This window comes from Ruditapes philippinarum, unplaced genomic scaffold (genome assembly GCF_026571515.1).
Source record: "Ruditapes philippinarum isolate M1 unplaced genomic scaffold, ASM2657151v2 ctg14814_1_1_1_1, whole genome shotgun sequence".
NCBI lineage: Eukaryota > Metazoa > Mollusca > Bivalvia > Venerida > Veneridae > Ruditapes > Ruditapes philippinarum.
The window spans coordinates 3,240-21,103 of NW_026856157.1; the positions used below are offsets into that span (position 1 = coordinate 3,240).

A 17,864-nucleotide genomic window follows, 5' to 3' on the forward strand; every position below is an offset into this window, starting at 1 on the left:
TCATTAAATATAATTTTTTACTGGTTACAAAAAATATCTAAACTCTGAAGTCATTTATTGAACACTAAAACATGTTTTGGAAGGACATTTTTGTCTTGAACAATAATAATTAACTATGGCACATGAAGAATGTAATATTTAGTTCAAATATATTTGAAAGACATTATAACATACTGGATTTCCTGTAAATTTGAAAAACAAAATAAAAAAAGTGAAATTTGCATAGAAAGTTGAATAAACTAAACAATAGAAATTGTGTAAATTTTAAGAAAAATGTTTTATTATTAAAATAATTTGTACCTTAGATATCCTATCTACATTCTAAAATAATCACATGGAAAAAACATGACTATATAGCTAGGAAGGAACTCTGATTGTACTTTTGCAAACAAGTATGATTATATACAATTATAATCTAGCACTAAAATTGCTACCAAATAATGTTTCTTTTTAAAATTCAGGACTAAATTCATCAAATTGTCAAATAATTGTTTTTCTTCTTCTTTTTTTAAAGACATATCTTGTGCATTTAGTGATGGAAGAGTCTAAGATTGGTATGAATCATAGCTATGCCGTGGTCATCACATGCTTTGATCACACCCTCATCATTAGTGGAGCCCCCTGGTGCAGCTATAAACTCAACTCCACTCTGTAAATATACAAATAAATTTACATGTTTGATGCTGTGAATGACAGTACTCTGGTGATATGAAGAGTAAACTACAAAACCACCACCATGTTTGATTGGAATAAGTCAAAATTTATGTAGGTTAAACCATCACTTTTACAGTCATGTGACCACTTTCTATCACTATAGATAATGGCAGACAGGGTGTCCATACACTAATACCTTCTCTACACTGCAGTGAAAGATTTATCAAACTAGAAATGTGTCCATAGGACACGGGTGCCCCCACCGCGCCACTGTTCTGTCAATCTTTTTACTAAGTCAAGGGAAATAACTCTACAAATACTGGATAAATCCACAAGCGAAACCCCAGGTGCAAATCTAAATATGCTGAGCAACCGGCCCATAAGGTTTAATGACTCTAGGTCAAATCCTTTTTGAGTAACTTAAGACACAAGTTGAAAATTGCAAGTCAATGGCAATAACTCTAAAAATACTAAATAAATCCAGACGAAAAAACCTGGTGCACAACTGCACATGCTGATCAATATTCCTGTGAAGTTTCATGACTCTAGGTCAAATACTTTTTGAGTTACATGCGACACAAGTTGAAAATTGCAAAATTTTATTAAGTCAAGGGCAATAACTCTGAAAATACTAAAAATATCCTGACGAAAATACCCAGGTGCACAACAACACATGCTGATCAACATTTCTGTAAAGTTTCATGACTCTAGGTCAAATACTTTTTGAGTTATGTGCGACACAAGTTGAAAATTGCAAAATCTTACTAAGTCAAGGGCAATAACTCTGAAAATCCTATAAATATCCTGACGAAAATACACAGGTGCACAACAACACATACTGATCAACATTCCTGTAAAGTTTCATGACTCTAGGTCAAATACTTTTTGAGTTACATGCGACACAAGTTGAAAATTGCAAAATTTTACTACGTCAAGGGCAATAACTCTGAAAATACTAAAAATATCCAAACGAAAATACCAAGGTGCACAACTACACATGCTGATCAACATTCCCGTAAAGTTTCATGACTCTAGGTCAAATACTTTTTGAGTTACATGCGACACAAGTTGAAAATTGCAAAATTTTACTAAGTCAAGGGCAATAACTCTGAAAATCCTATAAATATCCTAACGAAAATACCCAGGTGCACAACTACACATGCTGATCAACATTCCTGTAAAGTTTCATGACTCTAGGTCAAATACTTTTTGAGTTACGTGCGACACAAAAGTGAACGGACAGAAGGAAGGACGGACAGACGGACAAGGGTAAATCTAAATGCCTGCCACTAAAGTGGGGGCACAATAAAAACTTGGCCTTCTTGCAAAGTAAGTCAACATGAGTTTGTAATTCAAGTATTCTTTACTTTTGTCCACAAGGCAAGAAAGTTCATAAATGATTTTGAAACGCTGTACAAAACAACTTTCCATGAATGTGGCAGTGTTGGCTGTTATGTCTATACTGATGTCATGTCTCCCAGTTAAGTGTTTGTGGCTCATTAGCAAAAAACAATTTCCAAACTTTGTAAATTGTTCAATAGCCATTTTAATTTTATACTTACATTCAATCAGTACAAATATTTAATAAAGTTAAAGCTATTTGTAAGAAAAAGGACATTTTTGATTAACATTTTCTATGTCTAAACTGAGTAACAGATAAATACTTGCCTGTACTGCCCTGTCAATGTTGTCTCTGAATGGAAAGAAAGCATCAGAACTGAGTGCCACACCTTTCAACTGGGAGATCCATTCCTTCCTTTCTGCCTGAAATAAGAAAGGGAGGTAATTTTGGTTAATTTTATAATTAGTTATAAAGAATAATCCCCCTTTATACTGACTTTCAGATGGAATACATATACATACATGGAACAAAAACTTATCGTTAACAAGAGAGCAAAAAATTATGTCTAAATAATGTCATTTCAACACAACTTTATAATCACTGTCAGAAATTCATTAAAACATGTTAAAAAATTCATTAATACTTGTCACAACACGGAACAAGAAAATTTTTACCAACAATAAAAAATTATTAACTATAATTAAGTCATTTAGTAGAATTTATTGATTTTATACAGATTTAAATATAAAAGTAACTTAGACAATCAATCCAACTAAGCTCTCTGGTTTTTATGCCAATTTAACACATTTTTGGTCATATCTCGGAGGTCTATTCTCCTAACCAACTTTTTTTGGATAACTCATACATGTGACAAATGAAATGGGCCAAATCTGGATTTTCAGCTGGATTTTGAGGCTCAAAACTGGATTTTTTTATCGACTCGAATTTCAATGCGTGTTTGGCACATTTGGTTAAAAAAAATCAATATTACCCTCAAAATCATTAAATGATTATACTTTTTATGATTTTTTGTTGATCAATATTAATTTATTTCACCAAAAAAAAAAATAAATAGATAAATAAATAAGTGTAGTCATACAGGCTATTTCTAAAACAGTCACACTTTCATATTTCATTATTTTCAGTTTGAAGAATTATATGTCTTTTCAGTCATTCAATAATTAAACACAAGCTATTTGAAAACGTGCAACAACTATTCATGAACATAAGACTCTGACAGTTAAATAATGTAAAGTATGAAGAAACTCAAAATAAATGCAAGAATCCTTCCGTTAATCAAATCTCAACGATTGTGTAATTCCTAAACGAAACAAAAAAATACCGACTCACTAAAATAGATTAATTTCACCTTAAACAGGTTTTTGAATGATCCACTTTAAATGATTCTGCTGACCTTTAATCTTTATCAGTGTGGCACTAATCAAAGAAAATCAAAGGTTGAGCCGAATTCATACATGTTAATTTTACAGGGTAGTTTTGATGACGTAGCGTGTAATACCTACTGCCAAATTACAAAAGAGGTCAATTGACTGACACACGACACGTGATAAGTTAAACATGTGAGAATAACTTTGGGTATTGGAACTGTTTATTACGTCACCTTGCTGTCAATTAGCGACTCAACATTTAATCTGCTTTAATTTAGGATATGGACAGATAACAATCAATGCCCGTAGGCACGGTTTACATTTTAGATTCAGGTGCTGTGTTTGATTTTTTTTATGTTGATTTTTTTTTAAATATCGGGAATTCAAGCTGTATTATCGGTAATCGCGATCAGTGTTGAAATATCGGGATTTTTTAAAATCCCGCCGGGATGTCACATGTATGATAACTAACCAGTAATTACCAATTTTTCCATAAGTGACCAGCTACAAACCCACATGATTTCTGAATCTGAGGCAAGGGAAAAATGACGAATCATTAAGACTCTTTTTTTTTTTTGGTTTGGTTTTACATCCCACCAATACCGTATTCAACATGTAGGTCATATTGCAACTTTCCAGCTATACGTTCTGTAAGCTAGCTGGATACCTTTCTGACATAAAATATTTCAAAGATGCTATCGTGGATTGAACCTACAATGGTGACAGGCAAGTAGAATGAAGTTAACTACCTTAACCACTCGGTCATGGATGCCTCTAACATTAGACTCAATGTCCAAGATAAATTGTCAAAGAGAAATTACGCCTCATTCTAGTATTGAACTAGCGGCCCGTGGATTACTAATCCATTCTCTATTGAGCTATGTGAGCAGACTTATCAATCAATGTATAAATCTGACCATAATGATGGCATAGCCAAGTCAAAATCACTGGTAATACTATAGGGGGAGATTTATGTGGTAAGTGTTTAGTTTTGCAGCACATCTACCAATTGAAAAATAATATGGTGTCATACTTTCCTGCTTTACTGTTTGATGAAAACCTATGGTGCTTCTCCCTGCATTATTGCGAGACACAAGCTGATGTCAGCATAGAACAATCAACCTAAAGTAAGCCAGCTGGTAGCTTTATGGCATAATAAAATTAAGTGGTTCAATGTAAAAAATCATAACCACTCAGCCAGAGAAATCATCAAGGGCTGTATAAGTAAAACATAACTGAATTACAAACCTCTGTAAGCATTTCTGGTACTTCATCATACACACTCTCCCAACTTGCTCTGTCTGAATCCTGAAATTATTCAATAACACAAGATTCCATCAATTTTCTCTCTAAAAAAATTTAAACAAACTAAACAGCAGTGCTGAGGACAAAGATGCTTTATATTTAGTTCACATTGATATTAAACTCAGATAGCAAGATTTGATACAACTTTGTAGTGTAAATGATCATCAGAAATCTACTTTTTCAGCATTTTTTCCCCTGTAATGAAAAGTCAACAAGAATTTGTAACAGAGTTACCAACGTCCCCCGCCCCGGGAGTTTTATATGAAGCATAAAATTGTGCTATTTCAAAAGATTGAGGTATGGACCTCAGGACATTCAGTCCAAAATTATGATCAATGCTAGATCTGCAAATGTAACAATAAATTTGTTAAAAAAATAAAATGAAACACGGAATTTAAAAATCTATCATGTTAAGCTTTGACCTCTAAGTGTGAACTTGACCTTGGAGGTAGGGGAGCAGGTGTTGTGCATGACATAACGTCTTATTATTGTGACTATTTGTGCCAAGTTATTTTTCAAAAATCCCTTGAACTATGAAGAGAAGTTCTAGATTCAACACAAAATATACCCTATAACAGAACTATGTTAATTTTTGACCTCTAAGTGTGACCTTGACCTTGGAGGTAGGGATGCAGGTGTTGCGCATGACACATCCTCTTGTTATAGAGACTATTTGTGCGAAGTATTTTCACAATCCTTTGATCTATGAAAAAAATTATAGACCTGACACAAAATGTACCCTGTAACAGACTATGTAAGTATTTGACCTCCAAGTGTGACCTTGACCTTGGAGGTAGGTGACTGGTTTTTGCGCATGACACATCATCTGATTATTGTTAACAATTATGGCAAGTATTTACAAAAGTCCTTCATAGATAAGAAAGTTATGGACACGACATATACCCTCAAATAGACAATGTTGACCTTGAATGAACAAGTATGACCTTGACCCTGAAGGTACGGGTCTGGTTGTTGCGCACGTCACATCGTCTTATTATAACAAACATTTGTGCCAAGTTATCTCAAATTCCTTTGATAAATGACAAAGTTATGGACCCGACACGAAATATACCCTGTAACAGACTATGTTAATATTTGACCTCCAAGTGTGACCTTGACGTTGAAGGTAGGCAACTGGTTTTTGTGCATGACACATCGTCTGATTATTATGAACAATTATGGCAAGTATTTACAAAAACCCTTCATAGATAAGAAAGTTATGGACCGGACACGAAATATACCCTGTAACAGACTATGTTAATATTTGACCTCCAAGTGTGACCTTGACCTTGAAGGTAGGTGACTGCTTTTTTCCGCATGACACATCGTCTGATAATTATGAACAATTATGGCAAGTATTTACAAAAATCCCTTCATAGATAAGAAAGTTATGGACCGGACACGAAATATATTACCCCGTAACAGACTATGTTAATATTTGACCACCAAGTAATGACCTTGACCTTGAAGGTAGGTGACTGGTTTTTTGCGCATGACACATCGTCTGATTATTGTGAACAATTATGGCAAGTATTTACAAAATCCCTTCATAGATAAGAAAGTTTATGGACCGGACACAACAATATACCCTAAAATAGGCAATTTTGACCTTGAATGAGCAAGTGTGACCTTGACCCTGGAGTAGGGGTCTGGTTGTTGCGCATGACACATCGTCTTATTATAATAAACATTTGTGCCAAGTTATTTTAAATTCCTTTCATAAATGACAAAGTTATGGACCGGACACGAAAGTGTGACGGACGGACAGACGGACATACCAAAATTTGATGTTTATGAGGCAAATGAGCTCATAAACACCACCTGGACCAACGTCCATAAGCAAAATAAGCTCATAAAAACAAAAAAATAGCTCTTAATTTGAATTTTATGAGTTTATGTTCTTTATTTAACTACGGAATGAAGCTCATAATAATCAAATGTTGGCTCGGACGGACAGACAGACGGACAGACGGAGCCTATTTCTATATCCCCCTTTTTTCTTCGAAAAGGCGGGGGACAATTATATCTCTAATGAAAAGTCAATTATATAAATTCTCACTTCTGACATCAAGTTATACTTACCACATAAACAGGCTTCTTGCAAAAATCATTTTACAAATATAAGTTTAATGGTCTTAAGAAGTGGTCTTTAGAAGAAAGTTAAATTTAAAACGAGTCATCACTTTCAGCAATGTTGATTTTGAGATATTAACCCTTCACAAGCTAAATTTCTTGAATGGACTTGTCCATCTTTCTATCAGAACAATTTTTTTAACCTTTCATTATTCTTAGTGATCATTTCAAAAAAATTATTGCCTGAATCGTTGACAGTGCAGACCACGGTCATCATCTGCCTTCTAAACAGGTCTGCACTGGTTGCTAGGTACACTCAGTTGCTGCCAGTAGGCTAAGGAATAACATGACATTATAAGATTGCATGGACGTGTTGTAAAATATAAATTTCGAAACCGGTGGAACAAACCTGTCTCAGTTAATCTTGCTGGTATTGAACCCAAAATTTAGTGTTGGCATAAGTGAAGTCTTAACTTTTAATTGTGTATAAATTTAGCATCTCTCTTAGTAACCTGTCAGTTAATAAATAACCCACAAAGATTTCTTGTAGCAACAACAAAAAACTTTATAGATCTGTGTCCCCTAAATGTATAAACCTTTAGACATGATGGAACAACTAGAATGATAGTAAACTTACCACACCAACAGTTCCCAGTACAAACTGATCTATGGCATTAGCCATCTCGGCTCTCTTTGTTCCCTTCTTAAACTTCATGTTCATCACTTTGGGATGCTGTCTTAACCACCTATAACACAAAGTAACTGTGTTAAGAATATTAAAGAATTTTTTGTTTACTAAGCATAGAATGATCAATTTTTAAAAAGGTCTTCAACACTTTACCTGCTGAATTTGTGTATGGATTTGCGCTTCTTTGAATTTCTATTTCTAGTCTTTTTGAAAATCAAGGGATTTCAAAATCAAAATTCAAAAATTGCACTATAAAAAGTATAGACCCTGGTCAGACTACAAAAATGTACAGACTCAGAGGCCTGGCTCTGTACTAGTAGCAAAGACTGATCATTTTTGGTTCAAGCAGATTAAGGGTTATGAGCAAATTTCATGCTTTGAAAATAAATTATATTATCCTTAAATCCTTCAAAGTCAGAAAACATTATAAACTTGTGACACAGTTAGTGTTTTTTATCCTTCACAATAAAAACAAGAATGTGTGCAGCATCAACATTATTATATACACAAATATAGATAATATGAATCTTACACCGGCTGCCGGTATATCTAGCTTGAGGGTAACTGTTTACAGTGGTAACTAGGCTCTGTCAAGTTTCCGCTAAACAGTTACCTGAGAGCTAGATATTCCTGTCTGTATGATTCTTTTTCTTGCATATTACATATCTATTATTTTCAGAACAGAAACTACGAAAACTTACAACTTCATTCATAATGGTTAAGTGACGTCATCCTAAGAACACAATTCATTCATAAAGGCGCGGCAATGACGTCATTTAAAGCATGCAAATTGTCTTACATGGGTGGTGTAAGACAGGGTTTTCTAGCAACTGTTTAAATGGTAGGTAATCCTGTCTGATATGCAAGAATAATACATGTACGTCTAAAGCATATCTTCACTGTTCTAGGTGTGTTTTATTCTGAATGTTCCATACAGACAACCCCATTCTGATATCAATTACAAATTCACAAGCATTAGTTATAATGATTTTTTAATTATTATCAATGATGACACTTCTTTCAATTAAATACAGAAATAACCAGAAATTTGATAATTGTAATTCTACTTTCAATAACATACCAGTTATTAGCCTTGTCCCCAGCTAATCTAGTACAATGAATTCTAGACTGTTGCCCGGCTCCTATTCCAATAACCTGAAATAATAACAAAACTACAATTGGTTCAGCAAACTGACACTTAAAACATTTTTTTATATAAAACATATTACTATTTTTTATATACAGCAATATCAAATTTCCAATAACCTAAAATAATATCAAAACTGTAATTGTTTCAGCAAACTGATACATATAAATTTTACAATTTTTGATAAACAATATAAATTCAATTTAAAGGCAGCAGGCCACTACATTCTGGTATGTTCTTCTTCAATGTTATGTTTAGTCAGTAGTTATTATCTTCACTGGATTTAGAAATGTTCAGTAGATGTATTTTTTCATTCATTTTCTTATTAAAAAGGGGTCTTCCTTACTTCATTATCACAACACAACTTTACATTATCAAATTTTACACATGGCATTGCAGTTTAGTCTTTCATACATTGTACTGTAATTTGAAGTTTAACACTGGATTAAGATAACCTACCTGACCATTTTTAGCATAACAAACAGAGTTGGATTGTGTATACTTTAATGTTATACTGGCAACAATAAGATCTCTAACATTCTTCTCTGACACCTGAAATAATACACATAAATTTTACTTAATCATTTATTCAAGTAACTCCACAGAGGTTTAAAAGCCTAAAAAACATAAAATATGATTTTTTTACATAGATCAGCTAGGGCACTTAAAACAGAACTATATGCAAAAGATAATTAAGAAATATACGCAGAAGTAAATTGCAAATTGTATTTTTGTGATATCCTTAGCCCTAATCCAGCGTAAAACATTGCAATGCTTTTCAATATTTGGTCAATTTTACAAAAAAATTATTCTGGAAAAAGTTGGAGTGAGCGAATGATCTGAAATTTCATACACAAGACCTTCTTCAAATTGAACATTCATCACAAAAAATTCTTTCCAGTCACGCATGTCAAAAAAAAAACTCAGTGGAGTTCCTTCAGACAGCCAGGACTACTCAACATAAGCTCTTTTTTTCTACATAACAACAATGCCAGAAAAAAAGCACTATCATCTGCCTAAAACATGTTTGTACATAAATACGAGATAGAAACTGCTTTGGAAATTTCAATGTTAACCAAAAGGATGATGCTGGTGGCAACAGTATAAACCCTAAAAAGCAGTGCAGACCATTATCAAATGGTACATAGTCGGCACTTTTCCCTATCCAAGTCAGTCCTTTTTATATTTTCCCTGAAATGATATTGTGTTGTCCAAATTGAAGGATGGACCAATCCATTTTGTAAATTTAGGATTACACAACTTAACAGAAAAGGTCTGCACTTTCCCTATTCAGTCAGTACTTTTGATATTTTCCCTAAAACGATAAATTGTGCTGTCCAGATTGAAGGACGGACAAGTTCATTTAGTATTTTTAGGATTAAACAAGGGTGCCATAGTCACAAAATACGCCCGTTTACGAAAGCTTTAGATAGAGATGGGGGCATGATGGATAAGTGTTATCTAGCAAGCAAGTTTTTATTCTTGGCACTGTGTTGTTAAATGAACCTTAAAACAAATCAGTAGGGAAGATATGCACAGGATAGGTGACCTTGACCTTGGTCGCAGGGACCTGAATTTTATGCACAGCACTCAGCCTCACAATGATGAACATTTGTGCCAAATTATATTGAAATCCCTCTATGCATGTAGAAGTTTTGCTCCAGACAAGTGTTTTTCTATGAGCTCTAACTGTGACCTTCACCTTTGACCTAGAGACTTGGTTTATGTGCAGGGCACTACGTCTCATGGTGGTGAACAATTCTATAAAAGTAACATTAAAATTCCTCCATGCATGTAGAAAATATGCTCCGGACAACATCTGGATATTTAATCATCTCCAGTGACCTTGACCTTGCAAATATTAACCTAAATTAAATGTGTCACACCTGTAGTCATGATAGTTACCATTTGTCCTACAATCCATCAATAAATGATGACTAAATGGTCCCTATAACCATCTTCAAATTTTTATCTGAACTTTGACCTCTATGTGTAACCTTGACTTTGGTCGCAGGGATCTGAATTTTGCATGCGACACTCAGCCTCACAATGGTGAACATTTGTGCCAAGTTATATTGAAAACCCCCTATGAATGTAGAAGTTTTGCTCCGGACAAGCGTTTTTCAATGAGCTCTAAGTGTGACCTTGACCTTTGACCTGGAGACCTGGATCATGCATGGAGCAATACATATCATGGTGGTGAACATTTCCATAAAGTATTATAAAAATTCTTCCATACATGTAGGAGATATGCTCCAGACAAAATCTGGATATTTCACCATCTTTAGTGACCTTGACCTTGCATATATTGACCTAAAGTACATGTGTCACAGCCGTAGTCATTATAATGACCATTTGTGTTACAATCCCTCAATAAATGATGATTAAATCGTCCCTATACACATCTTCATATTTTTTATCTTTTTTTAAACGGGCGTATAAAAAGTACATGTAATTGTAATTTAATAACTAAAAAATTCTGATTTAAGATTTTATTCTAGGGAAATACATTTCATTACAATTCTTAATCTTTGAATGAGCTGAACTGATATTTACTTGAAAATTAAAATATAATTAAATTTCTATGAGAAAGTATTTACATTTGATAAGGTAATTACTGTATGATCTTTATGAACAAATACCAAGTCTACCGAACACCATAGTTATCACAGTTAAGAATCTTGACCAATGAATGAAACATGTGTAAATAAATGTTACATTCTTTAGAACATACTCAAGTCCAAGAAAGAGGATTATTTCATGCCCTTTGATTAAATTCTTTTTTTAGAATTGAAAGTGAAAGTAGATCAAGGGGAGTAATTGTGTAAGTCATTTATGAACAAAGTAATAACTTTGTTGTCACCCTTTGATTAAATTCTATTTACAAAATCTGGATATTTCATCATCTTTAGTGACCTTGACCTTGTATATATTGACCTAAATCATATGTATCACAGCCATAGTCTTGATAATGACCATTTGTGTTACAATCCCTCAATAAATGATGACTAAATGGTCCATATACACATCTTCATATTTTTATCTGAACTTTGACCTCTATGTGTGACCTTGACCTTGGCCGCAAGGACCTGAATCTTGCACGCGACACTCCGCCTCACAATCATGAACATTTGTGCCAAGTAATATTGAAATCCCTCTATATATGTGGAAGTTTTGCTCCGGACAAGCATTTTTCAATGAGCTCTAAGTGTGACCTTGACCTTTGACCTAGAGACCTGGTTCATGTGCGCAACACTGCTCCTCATAGTGGTGAACATTTCTATGAAGTTTCATTAAAATCCCTCCATACATGTAGGAGATATGCTCCGGACAAAATTGGACGCCGCCCGAACGCCCGCCCGCCCGCCAGGGGCGTTCCCATAATACGTCCCGTTTTTCAAACGGGCGTATAAAAATTAATAGAAGTGTTACAGCAATGACTATATTTGTCTAGGACTTTCAATGTTATTTAAGTGTGTGTTTTACCTCTGATTTTGAAGTGACAACATTTTTGAAGACAAGTTTGTTGATGTTGGCATCATTTCTTTTCTGTGTCATCTGAAGACCAAACAATGTTCTTGTCTCCATCTCTGGGGGCTCATATTCTGGATCAATCTACAGAGAAAAACATTTGTTAACATCATCTTCAGTTTATACTAATTTATAATAGTTTGATTGTGTTGGAAGGTATACCGGTAAGCTTATTGGAATACTCTAATCCGTTCTTGAAACCAACCAGTACAAGGCAATGAGGGTAATTTCTTACTCAATGAAGCAACAACTTGCCCCTGACAGGGTGCCAGCAATCTATAGATTACTAGTCTGTTGCATTAACAACTCAGCCACTTATTTCTTTTTAATGCAGAGGCAAACTAACAAAAGGTGATGTACAACAAGAATATCCCAAATCTGTAAATATATCAAGAAAATAATGGGAAAATGACCTGAATTTTCAATTTCTGGATCATGTAGGGCTCAAGGTCATATATCTGTGTCAAAATATAGCTAGTTCAAACATAAAAAGTTCTAACTTACAGTATGGAAGAACAAAGAAGGAACAAAAACTAAATGCTATAAATGTTTACTTGACTGACAATCACAGCTACTGAGATAGATTTAAGTCCAATATTGTTACAAAGTCAATGACCTAAATACAATGTACTTTACAATAGTCTTTACAATACTATATAACTTACCTCCAGGACACAATAGTTTCCATTCTTTTTCTTCTTCAGGATTTCTAAAGCTTCTGGTGCATATCCAGGGGCAATAACTCCATCTGAGACCTATAATTAGTTATATTCTATGCATTATGTTATTTCCCTTTCATCATACCCTTTACACAAAAAATGCACATTTTTGTAGTAGCTAGTTATTTTGCAAATATCCAGGTTTCAAATACAACAGGGTTTTTGAACAGCTTTTTTGTCAACAACATGTGACCTTACAATTGTGTCCGGAATTTCTACCAGGGTTTATTTTTTCTCCTCAAGTAACAGTCAACTTGCACAAAAGACTCACTACAATTAGCAGTGGAGTACAAGACTTTTGTGATATCAAAATTTAGACAAATTGCCATAAATCAAATTATTGATATTAGACAAACTGTCATTTTATATAGATGAGCGTATCAAATAGGTCCATGGGCCAGTTATAAAGCTAGCATGGGACAAGTTTTAATATTTCCAAGATGTGTTTCGTGAAAATAAAAATGTTATGAATATGAAAACAATCAATGTTATGGAACAAACAATATAATTAAATATGCTGATGTACAGTAAAATTCTCCCTTAAGTCATTAGCAAGAAGACTTAAAACAAAATAGTTCACAAGTTTTGACTAACCTCTCTAGAGATTATCTTTGCAGTAGGAACATCACATTCATCAGATAGTGAGATAAAATCTCCAAATGATGACATCCTGTCTGCACCTGTAAAGTTAATACATCTTTTTTTATTTAATTTTTGTTTTAACTCTAATCTGCAGACTTCAGGTAACAGATATGCTCTGCTTTGAATTAAAAACAATTCATTCAAACTTTAACAAATTTCATTAACAAAGTTTAAGTTCCAAAGTTTGCTACAAAAAATATATATGGTGTCAAAATTCAACTATACTCTGCCTTGTCCCATATTTAGTCAGTTTCAGTAAAACCAGACTCGTTTGAAAGAGTGAAAAATTACATACAAATATTCACATTCTATTTACTGTTACATTAAGCCTACCTGCTCTAAATCAGAATTTTTTCCAACAATTTTACTTGTTTGAACAATCTAAAATACTGGTGTATAGTTAAATAAATGACAAATCTTACCCCTTGCCCTAGCGTAGGCTTCAGCTAAGGGAGATAAATTCTCCATATCATCTACCATACATACTTTACTATCTTCCTCAGACATTCCTTGTCCACCAATAGCTGCACCTGTTGTATGTTTACATTACATGTCATGTCTGAGGCTTTATTTCGTATTATAAGTTACAGACTTTTTCAAAGTAAAGGCTGATGTTGAATTTAAAAAGTTGAATTGATTTATTCATTTTTTACTTTCAATTTTATTATTCAAGATTTAAGTATAGTAGTGTAATGCAAGCACAATAACATTTCTCATAAAAACAATTTCAAATCTACATTATGAAAAAGAACGCAAAGTAACATTATAGTCTAAACCACTTTAAAGACAAAATCAGGACAAACAGAATTCATGTCAAAATATTAAGACTAACGACATTAAGAAGATCAAACAATAGAGTCATTTCAATATATTTTGTTTTCTTCCCCTGACACCATATCACCTTTAATGTATTGGTGTGCTGTAAAAAAACAAACATTTTTATTTGACATTTTATTTAACTGATTTCATATTTACTGTCAAAATAGAGACTCAAACCTAGGTAGTTATAGGTAAAAGATAGCAGCATTCACTAACCAGCTGGACTGACATGTTTGAAGGAGGTTGCCGCAGCAGTACCACAAGCTGACTTCAGTTCCTTTACCAGCTGCCAGCCATTTAATGCATCTAACAGATTGATAAATCCTGGGGAACCATTTATAACTGAAAAATACAAAAGAACTTTCATTTAAATCATCATTAGTATTGTCAATCATTTCCAAAGTTTTAATGATTCACAATAAATATGTAAATTTATAAACATGACAAAGTTACAGTTTGGACACAAATGTTGTGTAAATGGGAAAGAGCAGACAGACTGACAGTGCAATTCAAACATGCCACCCTTTGGCAGTATAATACGTTCTTTCTTATGCTTTTTTTAACTGACCAGATTTTTTCCCCTTCTTTTTATTATTTGAAATCACATAATTTTCCTTATTTTTTTTTTAAGTCGTATCCACAGAAACTTTGACTGAACACAATAACCAGCAAGTTCTGTTACCTTTCAATGGCAGTTCAGCTAGTAGAGTAGAAATCTGTGCTGGTTTCTGGTGAGGGTTCATGCCATACCGCAATGGCAACTGAGAGACTCCTTCACTGAACTGGCGACGGAAATAGTCCGAGATCATTCCATCATACTCCGCAGTGTGGTTGAAAGCCTGATTTCAAATAGTGAAAAAGACAAAATATACAGCATGTTTTATGGCATATACTTCATCATTGTGTCAGAATAGATAATAAACTTAAAAGATAATTTTTTCAAAATTAATCATGCAGAAGATTTATGCATCAACATTTTTACTGTTTAATTTTCTTTACTTTGTGACAGTTTCACATTCACCACTATAGATAGGCAGTACTAGCTGACTGTGAAATTATCAAAGTTTAACTTTTACCACACTAAATATTTTAAATGGACTTGTCCATCTTTCAATCAAGACAAAACTATTCATCTTTTTCAAGAAAAACAAAATGTACTGGTTGAATAGCAAATAATGTAGACTATAACAGACAGCACAGATGGGCCAGCTAATCTTGGTCTGCACTGTTTTCATAACATTGGTAGATTCAGTTGTCACCAGCAGGTTATGGGTTAAGTGATCCAAGCATTTGATTTGCAACACAAGCAAAGAATGATTGCTCAGGACACATTTAAAAACACATAAGACTTGGTTTTACATTCTAACGATATAGTTGCAGTAATGCTTAGTTAATAAATAGAGATTAAAATTTAGTCATTACCTTTACAGCAAGTTTCTGCCTGGTTTCAAGTTTTGTGTCCTTATCATCAGATGTCTGAAGTTCTTCCAACACTCTATAACATTACAAATCATGATAAAAAACATATCATATACAAAGTGATAAAAGTCACAATTTTTATTTATTGCCAAACACAATGCTACTTTGTTTACTTGTTTGGGGTTTTACGTCACACCGACACAGTATAGGTCATTTGGCGACATTCCAGCTTTACTGGTGGAGGAAGACCTCAGGTGCCCTTCCGTGCATTATTTCAGGCACGAACGGGCACCCGAGTAGAACCACCGACGTTCCGTCAGCTAGCTGGATAGCTTCCTCAAATGAAAGAATCCAAAGTCCCTGTCTGGATTCGAACCCACAACGGTGAGGGGCAAGTGGTTTGAAGTCAACGACCTTAACCACTCGGCCACGGACGCCCAAAAACACAATGCTACTGAATATAGTTGATGCATTAAGGTTACGAAGATTAAAATGATAAATGCAGAGTCAATAACACAGTTAGTATTTCAGACCTTAACCCCTACTGAATTCAATATGGACTTGCCCTTCTTATAACACAGAAAGTTCATTTGTAGTTTAAGGGTGTTTGTCTTAAAATGCTAGTATTTAACAGTCAGCAGTACAGTTTCAGGTCTAGCATCATAGATTTTCAGGCTACTTTGCTCTGTAGATTTGTTAGTTTAACTGTTAGCACTTGAAAGGCGTATACTTAAACCAATTTGGAGAATTATCACAATAAATCATTATTTTGCACATAATTAAAGTATACAAGTGGAGGAGAATTGAAAATAAACCTTTTATAGTCTTTAGGATCACAGACCACTGTTACTCTTGCATGATTCTTTGCTGCAGCTCTTAGAAGTGTAACACCTCCTGAAAATACATAAAATAATCTCATAAACGAGGATTATTAATATTAAAATAGACCAACAAACAAGTATAAAATAACAAATAGAACACTCATTACAAAAGATAGCACAATTCATACATATCTTATTGCAGTAAGTGTTCTGAACCACTGGTTTAAAACTGAAAATGTATGTTCCATACAACTAGAACTGATGGATATTGCTGAGAGAAGGACAAGTCAATTTAAGATAGCATGTTTACAGTGAAATAAAGACAGAAATAGGAGAATGAAAATATTAACATACCAATATCAATCTGTTCTACAGCTTCTGGTACAAACACATCTGGTTTGGCTATAGTTTTGGCAAACGGATACAAATTGTTCACTACTATCCTGAAATTGTTTTAATATGTTTTATTACATTAGATACGTCAAATTATTTTTTGATAAGACCAGCTATTATAGCAGTTTATATTAGCAGTTTTCCAATTTTCTTATCATTATGATTTCCACATAAATATCTTAGATGAAACCAGGTCTGCAATGATCACTATTCAGTTACTGCTTATTTTGTTCAGATTGACAGATGGACAAGTCCATTTAGACAGTTATCATGGTAAGAAAAACTTAAGTTATATGAACTATTAAGAACTGGTTAGCTCACTTAATTTACAAAATAACCGCTACATGTATAAACCCATTAATGATACAGAATAGTTAGGTGTGCAGGTGGTGGCCATGTAGAATTCAACCATTAAAATATACTGTGTTAATACTTGATTATAGGTGCCAAGCATTACCTTATCATTTGAAATCCTTGATCTGCCAAATCCTTCTTGTCAGACTCTGTTGGTCTTGCCAGAATTCCTGGAAATACATATCATATTTGATAAACAAGAGCACAGTATGCAGTGTTAATGCTTGTCTGTTAAATATTTTGTATGCTTGTCTGTTAAATATTTTGTATGCTTGTCTGTTAAATATTTTGTATGCTTGTCTGTTAAATATTTTGTATGCTTGTCTGTTAAATATTTTGTATGCTTGTCTGTTAAATATTTTGTAAAGTCAAAATAAATTGTCACCAGTCTGAAGATCATCCTATAAGGTGCAATGACATTTAAATTTCTGGAAAGCTCTGTATGTTCCAATTTAAAAACTATTTTCAATTAGAAACTACCTCCATGTACGCAGGATGAGTGTCTTTTACCCGCCCCCAACATTTTTGGTGCTCCTGTTATATCAGCAACATCACTGTAAATAAAAACA

General features: G+C 33.7%; 1 protein-coding gene across 1 annotated transcript; it reads right to left on the reverse strand.

Annotated features, from left to right (window-relative positions):
- Nucleotides 1–287: 287 nt before the first annotated feature.
- On the reverse strand, nt 288–17,470 carry LOC132745618 (bifunctional purine biosynthesis protein ATIC-like). The gene is made up of 16 exons (XM_060734568.1): nt 17,399–17,470; nt 16,903–16,991; nt 16,543–16,621; nt 15,731–15,803; nt 14,991–15,147; nt 14,525–14,650; nt 13,912–14,019; nt 13,442–13,527; nt 12,794–12,883; nt 12,084–12,212; nt 9,057–9,149; nt 8,532–8,605; nt 7,400–7,508; nt 4,633–4,692; nt 2,323–2,418; nt 288–649 (listed from the first exon to the last, which is right to left on the reverse strand). The coding sequence occupies exons 1-16, from the start codon at nt 17,404–17,406 to the stop codon at nt 530–532; spliced, it is 1,497 nt and encodes a 498-aa protein (XP_060590551.1). The 5' UTR covers nt 17,407–17,470; the 3' UTR covers nt 288–529.
- Nucleotides 17,471–17,864: the final 394 nt, after the last annotated feature.